General features: G+C 40.6%; 1 protein-coding gene and 1 long non-coding RNA gene across 36 annotated transcripts in view; one reads left to right on the top strand and one right to left on the bottom strand.

Annotated features, from left to right (window-relative positions):
* Nucleotides 1-22276, top strand: part of MAST4 (microtubule associated serine/threonine kinase family member 4) — a 575831-nt gene that overhangs the window by 401216 nt on the left and 152339 nt on the right. For 2 of the 35 annotated variants that reach the window (XM_054684319.2, XM_054684316.2), the window contains exon 1: nucleotides 9627-10502. The exons of 29 other annotated variants lie outside the window; for them this stretch is intronic. In XM_054684319.2, the coding sequence (XP_054540294.2) occupies nucleotides 10411-10502 (92 nt within the window). In that variant the 5' untranslated portion in view covers nucleotides 9627-10410. Of the gene's footprint in view, nucleotides 1-9545; nucleotides 20878-22276 lie in introns of those variants that run through there. 4 more of the 35 variants (XM_054684320.2, XM_063811164.1, XM_016953234.4 and 1 more) reach the window with 4 other exon arrangements.
* LOC107974718 (uncharacterized) lies at nucleotides 6853-9301 on the bottom strand. The gene is made up of 3 exons (XR_001717664.4): nucleotides 9216-9301; nucleotides 7341-7421; nucleotides 6853-6960 (listed from the first exon to the last, which is right to left on the bottom strand). It is a non-coding gene; the product is annotated as an uncharacterized LOC107974718 (long non-coding RNA).

The following is a 22276-nucleotide window of genomic DNA, read 5'->3' as shown; positions in this document are numbered from 1 at the left end:
AAACGTTGTCTTTACCTTTCAGTACTCTCAGTCTAACTATATACAGACAGTTTAAACTGAATTACCTAGTCTCATGGGAAATAACAAGTTAGGGTGTTTTGGAGAAAGGAGGAAGTAATCCCAAATTATAGCTATTTAATTCTTTGAAATGAAGAGCATTATTTTTTATTATATTCATGTCTAGATAATGTTAAAAGTAAGTTTGCTTCTCAAGAGTTCATGTTTTTTTTGAGCAGTGAAAGAAAGCTTTTTCATTGTACAACATGACAGAGGGAAGCAGGTCTGGAATTCAAAACTGTTCACATAAATGCACAGCCTCACCAATCTGCAAATAATGACACATATATTCAAACAAAAGCAAAGCACTGCATGGATTTAAAGCCTAGTCGGCTTTGAAAATACCCATTTGCCCAGTTGCCATAGACAAGGTAGTAAGGATTTATATCTAGAAATCAGAGATATTTTTCATTTTTATATTATAGAATTCCTGGGAGTAGGAAAGACTTCTTTTTAAAAGCAATTTTAGTATTTATTTCCAAGACTCATAGAGCTTTTATTAATACATATGCATTATTTCGTGTGTCAAAAAATATCAAATTTTATTAAAATACCAGAGTAAAAGTGTGTATTGTTTTCTTAAGTTTGTAAACTCTTCAAAGTATTCTAAAATTCTCAGAAACTTGAACTTTCAGGTCATGATAATAGGACTGTCAAATGTGTGGCTCCTGGAAATCAGAAATGTTTTTGTCTGTTTGTTTTTGAGACAGAGTCTCGCTCTGTCTCCCAGGCTGGAGTGCAGTGGTGTGATCTTTGCTCACTGCAAAATCCACCTCCGGGTTCAAGTGATTCTCCTGCCTCAGCCTTCCAAGTAGCTGGGACTATCGGCACCCGCCACCATACCCAGCTAATTTTTGTATTTTTAGTAGAGACGGGGTTTCACCATGTTGGCCAGGATGGTCTCAGTCTCTTGACCTTGTGATCCACCTGCCTCGGCCTCCCAAAGTGCTGGGATTACAGGCGTGAGCCACCATGCCCAGATGAAAAATTTTTAAAATTTAAAACAACCTAGGCATAGCACAGTGGCTCATATGTGTAATCCCAACACTTTGGGAGGCTGAGACAGGAGGATCACATGAGCCCTGGAGTTGGAGGTTGCAGTGAGCCATGATTTCACCACTACAGCCTGAGAGACAGCAAGATGCTCTCTCAAAACACACTCACATACACACACACACACACACACACAAACTTGTAAAAAAACATAAGAAGTATAAAAGAGGATAAATCATAATTCTGTACTTACAGATGTTCATTAAAAATACTTTGTTGGCCAGGCATGGTGGCTCACGCCTATAATCCCAACACTTTGGGAGGCTGCGGTGGGTGGATTGCCTGAGGTCAGGAGTTTGAGACCAGCCTGGCCAACATAGTGAAATCCTGTCTCTACTAAAAATACACAAAATTAGCTGCGCATGGTGGCAGGCACGTGTAATCCCGGCTACTCGGGAGGCTGAGGCAGGAGAGTTGCTTGAACCCCGGAGGCGGAGGTTGCAGTGAGTCGAGATCGTGCCATTGCACTCCAGCCTGGGCAACAAGAGTGAAACTCCATCTATATATATATATATATATATATACACACACACATATATACATATATATACTTTGTTGATTTCCATCGTTTTTATTCGTATATAACCATATATATAATATCTTAATGTAGATCATAGAACTTCATTTTTTTCTGATTTTAAAATATTACTTCAGGAGCATTTCCCATTTATTACATATTTTTTAAAAATATCATTGTTTTAGTTTCTTCTGGTTACTATAACAAATTATAACAAACTAGCTTAAAACTAGCTTATATTTATTTATTCTCTTAGAATTTTAAAGGTCAGAAGTCCGAAATCAATTTATGTGCGCTGAAATCAAGGTGTCGGCTGGGCTGAGCTCCCTCTAGAAGCGCTGAGGTGGAATCTGTTTCCCTGCCTTCTCCAGCTCCTAGAGCTGCATTCCTTGCAGTTTTTTGGCTCTTGTCCCCTTCCTCCATCTTCAGGCCCAGCAGCCTAGCATCTCATTTCAGTGCCACATTGCTGCCTTCTTCAAGTATCCCTCTGCCTCACTTTCATAGAGACACTTGTGATTATATTTAAGGCCCACCTGGATAACCCACGACCAACTCCTCATCTCAAGATTCTTAATTACATCTGCAGAACTCTTCTTGCTATATAAGGTAACATATTCACAGGTTCCAGAGATTAGAACCTGGATATCTTTGGAATCTATTATTCAGCCTACTGTAATTCTAATTCTTTACTGGTTTTCTAAAATTCTATTTTGTGGCTGTTTTAGGATGTATTAACAATTGCCCTCGTCTTGTACCTTTGGGTTTTTCCCAACATTATGCTATTATAAACAATTCTGAGATTAATTTCTGTATCCACAAATCTTTGTGTGCATACTTGATTGTATCTTTTGTATAAATATTGCATATTAAATTATAATTCAAATATATCTATGTATAATATGTACATGTATATATGGACACATACATTTATATATGTGTTTGGACACATACACATATGTGCCTACTACATGTATATATATGTATGTGACCATATATGGGTCTATGTATGTATATGTTTTCCTTCTCCAAATTGCCTTCCAGAAAGTTAGTAGAGAGTACTTATCTTCCCCATGTCCTTACCAACACTGAGTATTATCTTTTTTTAATCTTTACCAGTGAAACAGGTAAATTGATACCTAATTAATGTGGTTTTTTTCTTTTCTTTTTTTTTTTTTTTTGAGATAGAGTTTCACTCTATTGCCCAGGCTGGAGTGCAGTGGCATGATCTCGGCTCACTGCAACCTCCATCTCTGGGGTTCAAGCAATTCTCCTGTCTCAGCCTCCCAACTAGCTGGGATTACAGGCACCTGCCACCATGCCCAGCTAATTTTTTGTATTTTTAGTAGAGACGGGGTTTCGCCACGTTGGCCAGGCTGGTTTTGAACTCCTGACCTCAGGTGCACCACCTGCCTCTGCCTCCCAAAGTGCTGGGATTATAGGTGTGAACCACCGTGCCCAGCCTGATTGATGTTTTAATTACATTTCATGATAACTAGTAAGAGTTAACACTTGTCATGCCTGACATTATATTTATACCCCTATGAATTAACATTTCTTTTAAACTTTTTGTTGGTATAGAAGTGATATAACTTAATAGAACTCCTTGACTAAATAACTTCATGTCCTCCCTGACATATTATCTTCCGATGTGTGGAATAATTGGAATTGATCTTAGCAATGGAAGGAAATTCCGATTGTTACAGAAGCATGTGATTTCTACCTCTGTATATGCTCCCTGTTTGGTACTTTGATGAAAACTCATACTTCTCATTTTAATGGCATAATTTTCCATAACTTTAGATATATGACCTGGAAAAAATATTCAAGAAAAGAAGAACGGATAAATTAACCTTAATCTTAAATTACAGAAAGGTCTTAGTGTCAGCTACTAAAGGGCTAAATATAACCATGCTGACCCACTTAAACCAAATTGACACTTCTTATAATTGCACTATAATTCATGCTCAAGAGCTGTATAAGAAATGATGCACCTTAGACCCAAGCTTCTGGATCAAGAAGCACCTTGTCCTTGAAGTTAATTCCAGATTGAGCATCTAATGCAATGATTAGTAGCCATGGTTCACTGTTACCATCAAAAAGAATTTAGCACTTCATACACAACTAGTTGTATATTTATACTTAAACACAATTCATTACATATCATGGTCTCTGTTGAGATTTTGAAATTTGAAACAATAGACCTGCCTAATAGGTACAGCTTATATAGATAATGGAATGGACTCAGGGACCCATGAAACTGAAATTGAAATAGACAGGAAAAGGTTTTTAAAACACGTATAGGGTCAGTCTTTAAAATATTAGGCAGGTAGCCCTAACTTTGTTATCACACATCTTTCTAACCTGTAGCAAATCCATCCTCAATCTCTTCTTTCCCCTGCCCACCCCTTCACCCCCAATCCTTTCTCTATCTTTTGTTCCCTTTCTCCCTTTGCTTAGTATTCATCCCAATGGTGGTAGTGATGGTTTAAAGATGAGGGGATAAAGCCCCTGCCCTCAAGGAGCTCTTACTCTAATAGGGACTGATAATGTGCACAAAGTGATTTGGATTTTGATACAGTGGAAGAACCCTTTCATGCAGGAGCTCTCAGGAGCACAGCCCAGTAGAGGGATATCTAATTCACTGGGGATGGGGGGCTCCCATGAAGGCTGCCTAAAGTGACAACAAGGTTGGTCTTAAAACAAGAAAGGAGTTAGGTTTTCCGTTTGCCGGGTGATGCATTGATCTCCAAGTGTTGCTGTCTACTTCATAATTGGATTGCTGGCTTGGGTGGAGGCCAGTGCTCCACGTGGTTTATTGATGGATCTTCCAGACAGCTGTTTTAGAATGGAGAGATACACTCATCTCTGGATCTTGCCCAGTAGTCTCCTTCTTTTGCATGACCCCTTCATCCCTGTAAGGATGCCATGTGTTTTCTGGCAGTGTGTCCAGCTGTTCTCCCACAGGGTGGAACTCTGTTGGGACTAAGCTATGGGGCTTCTCCCAGGAACTTCCCCTGCTTGAAAGTCAGAAGGTAGAGTGCTGGAGTGTGCTTGCAAGACATGATTCTGCACCTTCCCCAGTCCTATGGGCTGTGTGCCATATATGTATTCTACTCTAATTATCAATCATACATATCAAGGAGTCACTCACTGCCTTGGGAGATAAGTGCTTCATTTCCCATATCTATGCACTGTCTTCTGTTATATTTTGTTAGCTTATAGGTTATCTGCTAATCTTTTCTGTGTCTCTGATTCTCCTGGGATCCAGAGAATGCCTGAGAAAGACCTTGCATTCTCTTCCCATTCTGGCCAGTCGTTAGCATGTCCTTTACTTGCTTCAGACTGTATCCTTTACACTACCTTCGGAGATTGTGTAGTTCTTTGCTCAACCCATCAGGAAACAGAATTCTTATTTTGTTTCCTTTGTTTTGGGTTTTTTTTTTCCTTTTTCTTTTTTGCTTCCAGGATAATGTTTCTTTCGTTTTACTCATTCACTTTAAAAATCTGAACCTCTCTTACCTTGTGGCATTATTTTAAAATATTTTTTGGTATTTTCCAGGATGATACAACCTTGCCTATTATCTGTCTTAGTTTTTAGCATTCAGGCCTATCCCTACAAGTTAATTGTTGCCTATCTTTTTATCTTCCTCCATATTTTAGCATTGTGAGTGCAAATTTGTTTAATAATATTAGAAACGCTTTCTTCAACCTGTTCCTCATTGATGTAACTTTCTTCCCATTTCTGTCCCAGTATTAAACTTTATTTCTTGGGATGTACAAAATGATTACAAGGATTGCTCACTCAGGACAGCCAGTTTGCTGTTCACAGTTCTAGCCTCAAACTCTCAAGACCACATTTAGAAGGTGACCAAAGTGGACTTGAAGGTGTGGACAGCCCCAGGGAACTAGTCACTTCTAGGTGCCCTGAAAATGGGGATGGGAAGAGGTCAAAGTTAGTTTAGGGCAAAATCCTTAGAATAGGCCAGGATCAGGTAGAGTGCTTAGGAAATCTCAACTTAGTGTCTTATTGGGCATGGCCTCATGGCCTGAGTGTCCTGCACAGGGAGCTGACAGCTTTGCAGACTTTACATCCACACTAGAAAACTAAGTCTTTTCATAGAATCTAAGTTCAAGACAAGACTCCAGGCGTATTATCTTTTAATATTGTTCTATGTGGACTGGAGAAAACCCCTTCTTAAAGGGCATGTGTTGCTGGGTGTGGTGGCTCACGCCTGTAAGCACTTTGGGAGGCTGAGGTGGGTGGATTACCTGCAGTCAGAAGTTCGAGACCAGCCTGCCTAACATGGTGAAACCCCGTCCCTACTAAAAATACAAAAAATTAGTTGGGTGTGGTGGCGTGTGCCTGTAATCCCAGCTACTTGGGAGGCTGAGGCAGGAGAATCGCTTGAACCTGAGAGGCAGAGGTTGCAGTGAGCTGAGAGCATGCCACTGCACTCCAGCCTGGGTGACAAGAGTGAAACTCTGTCTAAAAAAAAAGGTGGGGGGGTGACTTGTGTCAACAGGTGGGCAGTAGACAGAATTCAAGTCAGTAAAAAGGACCTGGCATTTTTTGTATGTAGAAGGGGAGGTAATAGTGAAGGATTTGACCCTTTCTTAAATACTTATTTCTTCCTAAGCTTGCATTTCAGTAGGATGACAAGCTTGTTTTTTAGTTTCATTTACCTTACAAAACCAATGGCTAACAATGTCATCCTGATTAAATGAATGAAAGTTCTGAACCACAAAGCTTGTCCATTGTTGTATAGGCTTAGTTGTTACACAATAGAAAATCTTGCTGAATATCTCTATATTGACCTAGACCAGCTATAGTCTTAAGAATTTCCAGTAATCTCAGTTCCCTCTTTGTTCTGCAGTTGAGTTTTACTGCAGTCGCAACTATAGTTTCTGCCCATATAATTATTTTGTAGGAAAATGTCAGTAGTTTTGACAATTTTAATTCTTGTGTTTACCGACTGCTCTGCCTTCTGAATCATATGTAACCAAATCAAGTCAAACAGGTTAGAAGACAAGTCACACTTCAGTGTCATATGTACTCTTATCTTCATGAGTGTGGGAATGTACAATCCACTTTCACTCACTATATTAATTCATTCTGGCTCCTCATGTACTTAACCTATTTTTATTTTTTCAGTTTGGATACAACCCAAATCCTCTCAAGCCTTTTAAATGCAAAAAGAAAAAATAAATTTAAAGTATATGTAGTTAAAAATACTCATGTCTTTACCCATTCCTTTGAGAATTTCTGTAGAGGCTTTCTCAAAATGCAGAGAGTGGAGGCAGTCATAACATCTGATGCCTGCAGATTGGGGTATCTGTCATTTAATCAAGAGAAGAAATAAACATTTTATGTCATTGATTTATCCATTTTAGTTGCTTATCATCTTTATAGGTTATGCCCCAATACATGGGCTTTTCTAGAAAAACTATAGAGAATATGAGAGTTGGGAGGTATTGGAGTCCTCAGGTCTTCAAACCACCTACAGGTTGTGTTCTACTCACTGTATCTCCTTCAAGTTTTCTCTGCTCAAACAGCTCTCAGAAAATCCACTCTTGTGTCAGCTCTTTCATCTTTGGACCCAAACACTCTTTCACATAGTTCTCATAGTTTCACATAGTTGTATTCAACTACTGCTTGTTCCCTAAATTTTTTCTTCTCTACTTTCCACACAGAGTTCTTCAACCCATAACTTACATAGCACAAGTTCATGTCCACCTTGATTACTCTTCTCCGTGCAGCTTATAATATGTAATTGTCCCTCTTGATCTTGGATACCTACAAGTGAGCACAAAAAGTGATTCTCTGGGCTTGCCTTTGAGGAGGGGACATGGGACTTAAAGGGAATTCCCCTTGAGTTTGATTGTGACATTTCTTAGAGCCATGTAAAGACCTGAGGAATGTTAGCACTGATATCTTTCCAGCTACATGATATAGATACAAATAAGTCACGAAGAGAAAGTCTTTAGAATTTACCATCTTCATGGGATTCTCAAAAATTCAGTATTCTTTGAGAATACAGATCTACTAGTACTAATAGTTTCAGTGCATCTTAAGAGAAATAAGAGATACTTGGGCTTCTGAAGTATCCATTCAAAAAGGATTTACTAATATTAAATGCCTATATAAACTGAGGAGCTGTCAGGTTCTGAAAATATGAAGATCAGTAAAATGTGACTTTAGCCTTGAGGAACTCAGACTAATAGGAAAGACAGCAGTAAACAGTCAGTTATACACAGTGTGATCAGCAGCCTGGTTGAAGACTCTAGAGAGTAGAAGGAAGCACATTGTGGGGTGTCCTCTGCTCCAATCTTATGGCTGTCAGCATAGTATTCTTTTAGCTTCTGTATACTGCCTACATTTATGTGCAGTGTGTGTGTAGACATTGCATGAAAGGGCTTATGTATGCCATCTCCTCTTCATTTATGTATATTAGCCTCTTACAGGTTGGTCCTATTATGGACCCCATATTGCAGCTGGGGAAAATGGGAAGAGATTTAAGGTCATAGTAAGTGTTGTATCCAGAATTCAGACCCAAAATTTTTGCTCTAAACCGGTGCTCTGTATCACCCCTCTCAGAGAAGCCTTTATCTGGAGCAATGGTTCCCAACCAGGGGTGATTTTACCTCCCAAGGGACATTTGGCAATGTCCTCAGACATTTTTAATTGTCAGCACTGGCATCTAGTAGGTCGAGGTCAGCAATGTTGCTAAACATCCTCCAATGCTCAAGAAAGCTCCTCAGACAAAGAATTATCCAGCCTATGTCAACAGTGCTGAGGTCTAGAAACTGCTCCGGAGCACAGGGACTGTCTTTTGTGTCAGTCTTCAAAACATCTTTTGCAATACTTAGAAACATTTTTTAAAAGAAGAGCATGGGGCAAAAATGCTGGACCAAGCTCATTAATATCTATTGAAGTGTGTTTTGTCATTTAGTGTCCCTGAATGTTTGGGATAAAGTCCCAAATGTAAAATTGAGAAAATAATGCCTTCTTTGTCTACCTCTGTGGGTTGCAAGGATCTGTGGAGGCTCTGTAAGAATGTGAGGAGATAATGCATACGAAAGCCTTGGACATGAAACATCATCCAAAACTCTTGGAGTCCTTGGTGTGAAAATATTAATGTGGGCCACAAGAATTAGATAAAGAAGATCCCACAGCAGGCTTCTTTTTGTTTACCCCGCCTACCTTGTCAGCTTACACCCCCTCTTCCTTCTCTTTATCCTCCCATTTTTGTAAGCGAGTTTGTTCCTGGTATTTACTGCATGGACTAAGCCATTTTTAGATGTATTTTTTGCTGAATATATACTTTTTTGATTTAGTATTTCTTGCCATATTACACCAGAGTTAAGGCAGCTAATTTAAATTATATTTTTTCTTTATGTACTTTATACAAACATTCATGGGTAGGGGGAGATATTTAAATACCATGCCTTTCTTCAAAATGAATAACAAGAACATTCAGCCCCCTTCATTCTGCCCTTTCAAGGTCTAACGTACTTGAAGGGGCAATACTTGTAGCATTTGCCACATAAATGCCAGGTAGTGTCTTTACACATCGGGGCTCACCATTACCTAGATCTGTAGTTGCCGGCCATGAAGCCAAACAGGTGTGCACCGTGGTCATTGATGGAACAGATGTAAACTCATAAATTTAGTTTACTGAGGTTTTCGGTGAGTGTGGCTTCCCGTCCGCGTGCTTTTCCTATACAACCAGCGGCGTCCTGGCGGAGGAGTCACTGTGGACTTCCCCAGAGCGTTGTCACTGCCATCCCTCCCGCGGTGAATCACAGGTCGGCCTCAGGTGCGCGCAGCACACACCCGGAGGAGCCGCGGGTTTATTTATTTATTTCCGGGACGGATCCATTCCGGGCTCCGGGGAGGGGGAGCGGCGGCCCAGGCTGCGGGGCTGTCCCGGCACCGGCTGGGGTCGCGCCGCGGCCGCCTGCTCTCTTTCCCGTGAGCCCCCGCTCCTCAGGCGCAGCCGGGGCTGGTGGGGGGTGGGGGGTGGGGGGTGTAGGAAACCTGGGGGCGCGGCCACCAAGCTGTCCAGGGACAAGGCCCTGCCGCCTCCTCCCAGCCGGACCCTGGAAGGGTCCACAAAGGTGTCAGGTTCAAGTCCTCCAATAGGCCCATTTTTAAAAAGTGCTTTCAAGTTTCCGCTTTTTTCAGGAGGGGAGGGCAAGAGCAGTTTTTTCTATTCAAATTCTTTTCCTTGTATGTAGATACCAAAAGGAAACTCGGCACTGGGCATGTTCGGATGTGAATGGTTTTGCTGATAAGCAACAGCCTCCGGAACCAAAGCCTCAAAATAGTCGTCTCCCCCGCCCCCCGCAGAAGCGGCGAATGGTATCTGCCAAACAGATGACAAAGTACCTCGGACTGAATCCCACAGACAGCGTTTTGAGCAGAACGCACGGCTCAACTCATGTAATTACTGTTTATAGCTGGCCCAGCCTGACTAGGAGAGGGCAGACCCGAGAGGAAATCAGTTTCACGGACCTTTGAGAGGAGGCTGTGTGTTAATTAAAGGCTAGGACGGGACGGGTACTTCTCAGACATGCTCCAAGTTGTTCTTGAGATCACAGTTCCCATCACGTTTTCTCTGGAGGGAGTGAGTAGATAATTGGGATTTTTTTTTATTTTTGGCCTTGTCTTTCTTCCTTTTCTTTTTCTTTTTCTTTTTTCTTTTCTTTCTTTTTTTTTTTTTTACCTCTCCCCATTTTAGTCATATGGCCTTGAACCCACAGTGAATTGAAGAGAGAAAGAAATGGATATGTCTGACCCCAATTTTTGGACTGTGCTCTCAAACTTTACTTTGCCTCATTTGAGGAGTGGGAACAGGCTTCGGCGAACACAAAGGTAAAAACGCGGGGATCTCTGCCTGGAGAGGGAATGCTTTCACTTCCCAGGGGCCCACAGGCGGAGCTGCCTGAGCCCCTCAAGAGCTGGGGTTTTGTGTATTGGGTGACACTTTGAAAAGTTTATGCCCCGCTAGGGGAGGGGGTACTGTTTCAGGTATTTCTTCGTCCTTGTGGTTTCCTGGGTAACCCTGATAAATGTGCTTCTCATAGGTTTTCTCCTTTTGAAATGTGGATAATAAGACATTTCCTTGTGAGAGGTGGGGAGAGAAAAAGGGAAAGAGGAGGAGGTACTTTGTCTAAGTCTGTCCCTTTGATCTGATCATGTTTATCCGTTTCATTCACCCAGTCATTGAGGCTTCTGGTACTTTTCGTTGAGCCCTTCAGATGTTCCTCTCTATTAAATATTTGACCTTTATAAGATGCAGATGTACGATGCAAGGATAGCCCAGGTTAGCTATTTCATACTATCTGTGGAGAGGCAGATCTACATAACTTTGTCATTTTGATTTTTCAATGGTTTGCTGGCATTTATTACTAATACAGGAGTGGCCTTTTCATTTTGTAACGTATATTTGACAGAAAAGATGAGGAAAGAAAAAGAATTTTAAAGTCAAGATGAAGCTCATGCCACAAGTGACAGGCAGTTCCAAGAGTTTGCTGACACTTGTGTTGAGAGACTGTGACTTTGAAGGAGGCATTTCTCGCCACATTTGTGTCCAGCACAGAAAAGTAAGATTGTTGTACTTTTAGAGGGGCACACCTTTTGAGTTGTGTTAATACTGATTCTTTGTTTTCCTTCAAAACTTGCCTTGCATGTACATGTGAACATGCATGAGAGCAACTTTGCAGTCAGATAAACAGGATGCAGGCTATCAGATTTGGAGCTTCACAATCTCTATGCTTCAGTGTTCAAAGAACCCAAGAAAATGGTTTGTTCTTTTTGGTTATACCTGTAACTTTTTGTAGTATAAATGTGGATATGTGATACTTTAGAAAACTTAGTTTTTCCTTTTGAAGTTTTTCATGGTGTTTCTTACATTTCAGAAACATCCTGGAATACTCACATACACTGTTTATATACATGGGTGCACACACAAATCACATGTGCACCTGTGTGTATGAGAGAGACATCTGGCAGATTTCAAAGTCATATTTGCTTTTTGATGCAGTTTGAAGTGTTGATACCACTAAACTATGTTGGATTCTGAAGTTGTACCTTTTAAGTAATGTGACTATGTTTTTCTCGTTCTGCCATATATGGTCAGAGACCCTCTCTTGTAGTATTGCTCATTTTGTAGTATTTCTCATCAAGTTGTGTCAACCATGCACCAAACCTCCAAGATAACTAATAAAGTTGAAGAGAGATACATGCTACACATGAACTAGGCCACTGCTCAACATGGTGATAATTCGTATAATTTCTTACCATTTCAGCTTGACAGAATCCCTTAAATATTTCTGAGTTGTGTAGTCCTGGCTGCGGTACAGCCTCTACTCTTACCTGGAACCAGTTCTTAGGGAGAGAAGTCTGTTCTGGCATCGTATGTGTGTGTCTGAACCCGTAGAGCAGTTGGAGCCTTTCTTCTTCCTACCTACCTGTTGATAGTATTATTGGAGAGAGTCAGATGCAGGAGGATTCTCAGGCTGCTCTGAGCCTGGCTTTAGGGCAGTACCTGTCCAGCCTGAACACTCCAATTCAGACAGCTCACACTGACAGAGAGCCTAGATTCTAAGGAAACCTGAATTCTTCCCAGTAAAATGGGAGAGCATTGGGTGGGCTGTTTCCACCCCAAGTCATGAACCCGTATCTTCAATTTGGCAAAATAGAGAGGGAAGGGGATTTTCTTCTCCCCCTTTTAAGAGTAAAGGTTATGACAGCCTGTTTGTTGCTGGAGATTTTCAGGTTTTGCATTTTGGAAATAAACATCCCAAAGATCATCTCTATATCCATCGAGTCATTGTCTGTCTCAAAGGGCTAGCATTGCTTTATATTTATTATGTAGATTCAGAAGGCTAGGTATCCTCATCTCCAGGGCAATGTATGTGGCTATTGCATCCTGTTATTATACAGTGATCAATTCTGGCTCCATGTCCTTCCCTAAGGACATGAAACATGTGCTTACATTGTGACTTCGCTTTTGGGATGCCCCTTAACTGTTCTAAATCCTGTTTCCTTTTCCAAGTCTAACGCTGTACCTTACCTGGCTGAGTAGTTTGTCTCCTTTCCAAAGGACCTTTCAGTTCGCAAGTTGTTCTGTTTTGCCATCCTCGATAAGGGTGTCCCCAGTGTCCAGGTGAGGACACCTTGCTGACATCATCAGTCAGATATGCCTTAACCCTTGAGATATCTCTCATTCCCAAACTTAGTTCCTTTCCTGCACACTTGCTGACTTGTGTGACAGATTGTTCATTTTGAATATTTTATCCCAGCTATTTGTTCTGATTAACATTGTAATCTGGAGGACTTTAGCTTAGCTTTTTCTTTAATATCAGCTTCTTGCATCTATCAAAGTAAAATTCAGCTTTGAGCCTATGAATGAGCATCTTAGAACTCATAAGGATAGAATGTTTGTCACACTTAAAAGAGAGCTTGAATGGTTTCAGACTCTTACCTTAAACCTTTATTATGGTAGAAATTGTCATCATGGAAACTTTTGGTTTGCTACATTACGTTTGCCTTATAGTTCAATGTGATGCTGGTTTGTTAGTTTGTACTCTCAGAGAAAAATATTGAAGGTTTTTCTTACAACCTACAGCCCTACTTGTGCCTGTAACTCTTGGGGTTCCTGAGGAAAGAAGCCTACAGACATACTCTCAGGCCTAGGTTCTCAAAGATGACACAGTACTGATGAACTGAAAGACTCTGTCCCTTGTGCTACGTCCCAAGGACAGTATATTATGCCCTTCATTCATTTTTGTCTTGACCATGGCAGACATGAGATTGTTGGGATGCACACTGGCTTTTGTCTACTGTGTTGCTGTATAGCTTACATGTTCCATTGGAAATAATTCCTTCTATATAACTGGCTTTGTCCTCCTCTCCTTTCCCCTCATTTCCTCAAGGTAGTCTCAGTACAGCCATTCACCTGCTGCTTTGAGGGACAGAAACCTAGGCATAAATGAAGAGACTTTTTATACCAAAACTTGTTGCTTTAGACTGAAGTAATGATTGCATGTTTCAGAGATTTTCAGTTTCATAGGTCTGTGGCTATTCCATTCATTGAAGATCCTCTCACAACTCAGAATGGAAATTAGTTGGCCTGCATTCATGTCACTGCTTATGTTTATAGCATCTTTTCTTTGCCCATTGGATTAAAATCTTTTGGGGGAAATGAATCAAGCTTCTCTTTTAATTATATCTGCTCTCTGTCATACCTTAAGGAAAGGGCTACAATTGATTTCTAAATGTTGCTGCTAAGTTTTGAGTTGGGCCTTTAGTTTTGCTGAAGTGCAGTCTTGAGAATCCAGAAGATGCTTGTGTTTTAACCTTAATGTTTAGAAATCTGTCGTGTTTTCATTTTGCTTAATGATAATCTCTCAACCTTGATGATGCCTAAATCAATGAAACCATTTTCTATGCCGATGGGTAGTTTGTGACTCAGTTCATCACTCTGAGCAAGTTTCCAAATGTATTTTTCTGAGAACCAAAAAAGAAGTTTTTGGGGTTTTTATTTTGGTAGTTGTTTTTTGCAGAATTCGCATTACTCAGTAATTGCTATGAACAGCAGGTACCTTCAGGGATCTTAAACTAAATCCTGTAGTTGTCAGGATGTATTGAATTTTTTATGCATTCGGCATCTTCCCTTCAGATACATCTGTAGTGTTTGATGAGTTTTTCCTTTGTTTTGCTCATGAATATATGTCATGACTATGAGAACTATAGAGAATCCTCTTCCCTCTTGCCCTGGTATTCCAGGTGTTAGTAAACCTGTACTCACCCCTTTTACCCAAATCCCAATTAACTCCACATTTATTAAGCACCTATTGTGTACCTGGGCACTGTGACCCAATTTTGAAAGCTGTAGGCATGCTTTCAATGAAGACAAGTAAATGAATCATTGCAAACCAGGACAATCAAGAAGTATTTACAAGGTACATATAAGCCATAGGAGCGGTCAGTGAGTAAGAGAGAATTTGGTCTCAGGGAGCCAGAAGAGACACCACATAGAAAAGGTTTTGAAAGATATTTGGTGTTGACGAAAGTGAAGAACAGAGCCTTTCCAAGGGGCAGGATAAATGGTGTGTACAAAGGCCTGGTGACCTTGGCAACACAGAGTTCCAGGAACTAGACATGGCTTAGTATTGCTGAAGCAGAGAGTTGGAAGGGGCAGTACTGCACAGTGGTTAAGAGGGTCGTTCTGAAGCCCATTTACCTGGGTTAACATCTTGACTGTATGAGATTGGTTATGTTAACTTTGGACTTCACTTGCTCCGTCTATAAAATAGGGATAAGTATTTATCTTATAGGATTGTTGTGAAGATTAAAATGCATTCATATGTGTAAAATGCTTAATGAAATGACTGGCATATAAAAATTCTCAATAAATTTTAGCTGTTAATATTACTGCTGTCATTACAAATGAAGATGAGTAGTGGGTGGTGAAGCTGCGGAGGAGAGCTGAGGTGCTTGGCATATGAGGGAGTTTGGTTTTGATCCTGTGCTGGGAAGACATGTCTAGCCACACTGGGGTTTAGGTCTGGGAGTGGGGGTGAGACCTGCAAGCCAGTTAATAAGTTCTTGGGGGTGGTCTATTTAAGAGATTTTGCAGGGCTAGATAAAGAATGAAGTGAGATTGTGCCTTTGAGAGATATGAAGGATATGACGTTGATAGAAGTCGATGAGCCATTGACTCTGAGGGAAGAAGAAATATTCCATGATGGCCCTGGGGTTTTTGACTCCAGGAACCAGGGAGAGGGAGGAACCACCTGTACTTATGAGAGTGAGGCGGGGAAAACACAAGAACCTATATTATACTTGCCCCTTTTTTCCCCTAAAGCTCAGTTATTCACATTTATTGAAGATCTATTGTGCACTGAATACCACGGGATATTTATTCCTTCATTCAGCCAATATCCCAAACGTGTATCCCATGCTGGTCAAGGGACACAGTGATAAATGAGATAGACGAGTACTTAGGCCTCACCAATAAACAAGTATCCAACTAAGTCAATTGCCAATGTGGTCAGTATTCCAGTGGCTGTAAGCAAGAGCCGAGATGAGAACATAACCCTGTGGGGTGATGATGGGAGTTACTTCAGATAACGTGGTCAGGGAAGGTCTTTCAAGAAGGTAATATTTAAGGGAGCCCTCAAGGATGAGAAAGAGCCATCATGGGAGGAGTTTGGGGACAGGCATCTGGGAACATCAAAGGCACTGAGACTGGAAAGAAAGAGCCCCCTAGGCAGGCAGCTGAGTACATAAATCCAGAGCACTCAGGCAGGCTGTGCCAAAATAGTAAACACGGGACTTACTATTAAGACCATCTGAGAAATACATCAGATTAATACATGGGAGAATTAAAGATACCCTGCTTAAGGAGTGGGCAGAAATGCAGCGAGGTACAGGAAAGGAGACTTAGTCGGAAAAAGTCCCCTAAGAAGGGAGGGGACCAGGAGGGTGCTGTCCTGGAAATCCCAGGAGGAAAATGGTCAACACCCCCAGCACTCCACAGAGAGTTGAAGTGAAGGTGTGTGTTGCATCTGGCAACTGGAAACTCATGGATGACTTGAGCATGAACAGGTGCCCCAGGGTGGGGGTGTCATAACCCAGGAGAGAGTGAAGCAAGGACTTGGAGAACAGGGGTGGTGGCCACTCTCTGTGGGCAGCTAAATACAGCAGCAGCACAGCTATGATGGCCTTGCCTCTGCACATTCGTGGCTGGCCCGTCAGCCCTCCTCCCTGAATCATATCCCCTTACTCACTGTTGCTCACTTTGTTGTCTGCTTCATTGCCCAAATTGGCAATGACAGTTTCCTTTTCACCTCCCTCTGGAAGCTCAAATTTCTTCCATAGCCTTATGACTGTTCCTTTGTGACATGTTTAGGTTTGGAGTTTCTCTTACTGTAAAGCCCTGACCGAGCATCTCTGGCTCCCACACACCACCTCTTGCTCTCCTCCTGAGGCCCTGGTACCCCAGCCCCTCCCCTGCAGCCTAGTCCACAGGAGACTGAAGCCTGGCCCCACTTGTTGCTCCTCTCCTTCTCTCCACGCCTGACCTGCAGGCTCTGCCCCTCCCTGAGTCCCTGAGCCCATTTCCTCCCACTCCTTGCTTTGCCCAGGCCTGTTTCGTAGTTGCTTCCTTTCATCCTTGTACTTTCTTTATGCTCTTGACTGTGTCTTCTGCAGGCAGGACAGACTTACAAATCATGCAGGGCTTGCCCCTTCAGTCCTTCTGTCATTTCTAGTTAGCTCTCACGTTGCTAATATTCCATGACGCCGTCCAGTAACCTGGGCTGCCCTTGCTCCTGACTGCCCCTCCCCCAGCCTGGTCAGGGATACCCCTAGAGCAGAGGAGAAAACTGAGCTCCAAGCCCAGAGCTTCCAGCAGCTGAGTGGCTCCTGTTGAGAGCCTGGCTGTCCCAACTGTGGCAGCATTCGCAGATTCTGGGCATCTAAGGCTTACCAGATACAAAGGATGGAAGCAGAAATATGCACAGTTCAAAAATGTTGCTTTTAGCTTCTAGTGTGAAACTTACAATAGGAGATCACAGACTGTTTTGCCCCTGGAATATGTAGGTCTTTTGTGAGAAAAGGGGGAGGGAGGAAGCGAGGAAAGAGTGAGAGAGAAGGGAGAGAGAAATGTGTGAGAGTGCAAAAAGTAGATTTCAAAAGAAATTCATTAAAAATAAAACATAAGAATTATGGAGCATATGCTGCATGGGGAGGCATGGTCTATTCACTGCTATTGTGTGTGTGAGAGAGAGACAGTGTGTTTCTGTGTGTGTCTTCACTCAAGGCAGTGGTGGGAGTAGTATATTGATAAGTGCACAGTGATGGGTAGAACATTATATTCTTTAATGGTTTTGCCTCTCTTTACACATCTATCCTGTTATCAGAAGCTCAACTAATACCTTTAAACAGGAATCGTAAGCTTCAAGATAGGGACCATTTGCCTTCTGGGTTAAAGATTGACAGGTGTTGGGGTCAAGGAATCATTTGAATTCCTGTGTGGAGATGGCCCATAGAAGAGGAAGCTTGGAATAGGACTCTATCTGAATAATTTGGGAAAGTCCTTCTTCCATTGGTTGAAATGGAAATACCTGGTGTCTCACACAGATGGAAACTGGAGGCCCTGGACCCCAGCCTCACCCTCCATACACACCCATCTCTAGTGTGAGTAAGCATGTTATGTTAATCTGAGCTGTCTTCACTACCTGTAACTAGTCATTTGGGAGTGACATCATGGTAACTGAGTAATCCTTTTGAAACTTACATAGTAGAGCCAAGATATTAAAATGGTCCTAGGGCTGCCTGGATGAAAGTAGATACAAAGTGTGCATAAAATTGTCTACTAAAAGTAGAGTCAGTCTCTGTCAGTAGGAACTTGGTTTTTGTGATAATGTGGTACATTTTGTAACTAGATAGATCTCAAAAGTTCATACATTGTAGTTCTGGTACTGTCCTTATTTCCAGGCAGATAGAAAAAAAGAAAAGAAAAAAATTCCACTAGGAACTTGGTTGTAAATTCTGAAAATGTTGATCTTAAACCTTATTAATACAATAAAAGGACCTGTGGGAATTTTAGCTACATTAATGTCTATTGGACATGCCTATTTGAGAAGGTAATTATACTAATATCACAACTGACATATCATGGTTTTATTTTAAAGAAAAAAGACCATAGCAGAGAATTTAGGCTTTGATCAGTACTTGAAGGTAAAATAGATTGGTAAGAAGAATAGGCAGTCATTACTGTATATCTCTTATCTGAAGCACCCCATTGCTTACTTTATTATAGAATCCTGGGAATTTTTACATTCTGCTTTGTGGTCCTACATTTAACAGTGACTGATTTTGTCAGAGTTTGGGGGCTCTTAGCAAACTGTAATTGCAGGCAGTAGTACAAGCAAAATGCAGATCTTGACATCTGGTAGGCCAACCACCATTTTTATTCTGAAGTTCTTGAATAAGCTTTTAGCTGTTCAAAGTAAGTACCAGCACCTTGTGCCCCTGGAAAGTTTCTAACCTGACATGGAAGTTCAAATGGCAGTATCTTTTAGAGGTAGTGTATTGGGTTCTGAGTGAATCACCTAGGTGGAGGGAATAAGAAACTGAAAATGTGAAATTTGCTGAGGTCTCTTAGGGTCATAGAATTAGAAGGGGAAGAAAGCTGATGGATTTACCAGGCCCATTTTGCCACATGAGTATTTGTTGAAGCTATCAAACAAAACAAAAGCTGTAAAGAAGTATGCTTTATTCTATCTAATTTTAAATGTTACAGTATGTTTATGTCTCACGCTTTACTGGGTTTCTTCCTTAAGAGTCATTATTGGAATATTTATTATCTAGTCATTGACAAATTTCTCAGCTATGAAATCTGTAGAAAATCACTGGATCCATAGCTTACATAAAAATCACTTATTCCCCTTTCACATTAATGTTTTCTAAAATGCAATAGGATGGATATATTTGGGAATTATAATAATTTAAAAAGTATAAAATGTTTTACTTTTGTAGATGTATGAAGGGGTTGAGGGAAAAAATTATGTTTGGCATGGGAAAAACTGCCAGCTGAATAAAGCACTCGAGGAAATATGGTAAATGAAGCCTTTGTTACTGTAGAACAATAGCCATTAAGTGGCTATTATGTAATGTTATTTCTTATGTCTGATTTGAGTGGCTTGTTGATCTTGGAACTTGAGATATAATTCCTGTAAAAATATTACTTTCACTTGGCTAATCTCAAGACTTTTGATACAAAAATCAAAGACTTTTCCAAATAGATTACCTAGATCAGGAACTAAGTACTGGAGCTACTGAAGCTATGTCAGATTTTTTTTTTTCCGTGTAAGGACTGATTTTATCTACTTACTATTCCCTATCCTAGTACCCTTCCAGATAAACACAAGTAATTTGCTAACCCAAAAACTGGTTTATTGTAAAATTAACCTAGGCTTGCTCAACCACTGCAAAGGGCAGGCATGTGGCAAAACAATTGATAGGCACATCAGCTGCCTTGGCAAGTTGAATGGATGATTGTAAGTTCGCATTTCCATAGTACGTCCCTAAGCAGAAGGATTTCTCATCTTTGATGTCAAATGGCCTTAGTGACCAGTGGAGCTAAACAGATGTGGGATAATTTGGGTGCTTTAGGTAATAGTTCTTGTTATGGATTCTGCAAAATAAGCCTCTAAGCGTATGAATCATAATTTCCTATATGTTTTAGGATTTGATGTCTGGGGTTACGTATTTGAACCGTGGAATAAAAGTTGCTGTATTTTTACTGTGTGGCCTGTAAAACTTATTTGTAGCATTCTTTCTCAATAGATGCCTTCTCTCCTGTGAAGTTCAGGCAGGTTAGCCTTTGAAATCAAGGATTTTTAAAGTGAAAAATCAATAGTGACTTTCTTAACATTGGAATCCAGGCTTAAGATCAGAGACCTGCTCTCTTCAGTCCAGTTCTTGGATCTTACTGCTTTTAATGCTATTTTACCAGCATAGCCATGGCCAAAATGCCATTTTAGCAGGTAGACTTCATTTTTCTATAACATTGTGATTATGTATTATTTGATGGCTTCTTGTAGAGGAAGCTCTTTAATCAAGAGCAATTGTGGTTTTTCTTACCTTTTGAGATTTAACCTTACAATTAGTCTACCTTCTCACATCAGATCTAGGGTGATTTAGAGGTCAAAGAGAACAGATACTGAACTGGTTAGCTATTAATATGATACAACTTTTTTATGCCATTTCTAGGATATAGAGACATTCCATGGAATGGGTCCCAGGTTGGAAATCCATGAGGGAAAAGGGTTCTGACTCTTGGCACTGATAAACATATTCAGAAATGTTGTATTCCAGCCAGAGTAAATATATATGCCCTTTATACTTTTTTTCAGTTAGCAGAAGTTACTTCTAAACACTTATTTTGGCATTAAGGAAGCTCGTCATGACCTATTGTTCCAGAAAGATTATAGTCCTCGTTTTAAGCCAGTTCTTTAGTTCCCATGTAAGTGGCATGCCCAGCCTGGAGCTGAAGAAACAACCCGTGCTTTTCAAACCTTCCATTCTTATAGGTGTGTCCAGCAGGCAGTGGCTTGTAGCTGTTCCTTCAGCCACTTAACAGGTTTGATTTCAAAGCTTTTTAATAGAGAAACTAACATGTTTGGAGGGGATTCATGGCCCAACATTTATGGATTTTGTTGGGAAGTCTCAGGTGTGTATTTATCTTAAGTATATGTTAAGGCTATTAGACAAAAGTAATTGTTTGTGCTTTGCTCTGTTTTGTTTTTGCCTTCTAGTCCTAGACTGAATTTCTTAAGATTATCTTAGGGATTGGACTGGGAGGGAGTAGTTCCGAGTCCCGAAGGCTATATATCTCCACTTTCAGTTCCTTTTCTTTGGCTGCCTAAAGAGGAGCACTAAAGAGGAGTCAAGTGATTATAAATTCGGCCAAAAGACAGAGAAACCAAGAGCTGGACGATTAACCTCTGAAACATGGGAAGTTAATTACATTTACAAATACTTGGAGGGGCTATTTATGAGTCATGCATCTCTCTGTGACCCTTTTACTGCTTTGGGAGCTTGTGGATGAGGCTGAATCACTCTCTGAAACCTGATAACCTGATAACCTAGTTTGGCTAAGTTTGGCTTCTGTGAACAGGGTCTGAGGATTTATCACATCACGTCATTTTTTCATTTGTATGCCAAATATTTATTGAGTACCTTTTATGTGACCAGGGCTATGATTATCACCTGGGAAACAAAGATATGTATAGCACGATCCTTTTCTTCAAGTAGCTCAATCTAGTGGGCTTTAGACAGTAATACAAAGAATTAGAGTAACATGCGGTAACTGGTAGATCTACCAACATCAGCCGAGGAGGAGGGAGGGGGAGAATATCTGTGGAGACAGTTTGATATAGTCTCATTTAATCCTCACAACAATTCTGTGAAGAATATGTTATTATATTTATTATACAGATGAAAAAATTGAGGATTAGAGAAATTACTTAACTGTCCCTAAATCTCACCACTAGTGAGTAGTGAATTTGGATAAAAACTTTACTATCTTATGGCCAAAAGAAATATGGCTCCAACAACATTCTAATTACTGAAAATAATATTTGTAAAGCAAGATTTTTGTACCTTTTTAATTTTATAGGACAGTACCCTCTTGGCAATTCAAAAGATATTTGTAGAATATAGAGCTCTGATAATTTTGATCTTTGGTATAGAAAATGCTGCTGCTGTCTGAGGGAAGAGAGTGAAAAAGAGAAGTAGGTTTTACTTTGTTTTAAGATTGCCACCTGCTGATTCTCTTTCCTATTAATGGAAATTGTAAATGTATTCTGCTGTAATTTCCTCATCTTAAAGTATCACAGTTTATGATGGTATTTAAATGGGTTTGTGCTTTTAAATTGAAGCTTTACTTACGGTGTCGCTCTGCACAGCTGCTGTCTTCCAGGCCTTTGAATGAGTAACACCCCATGCACTCAGGCTTATTTTCCTGAGCTTTCCCTGTATGTATTATAAAATCCTGCACATTCACATAAGTGTATATGTTATCCACACATTTCAAAATCCATGCCGATCTTGTAATAATGCATATAGTT

This window comes from Pan troglodytes, chromosome 4, assembly GCF_028858775.2.
Source record: "Pan troglodytes isolate AG18354 chromosome 4, NHGRI_mPanTro3-v2.0_pri, whole genome shotgun sequence".
Lineage (NCBI taxonomy): Eukaryota > Metazoa > Chordata > Mammalia > Primates > Hominidae > Pan > Pan troglodytes.
Note: the sequence above shows the minus strand (reverse complement) of the source record. Positions and strands in the feature narration are given on the sequence as shown.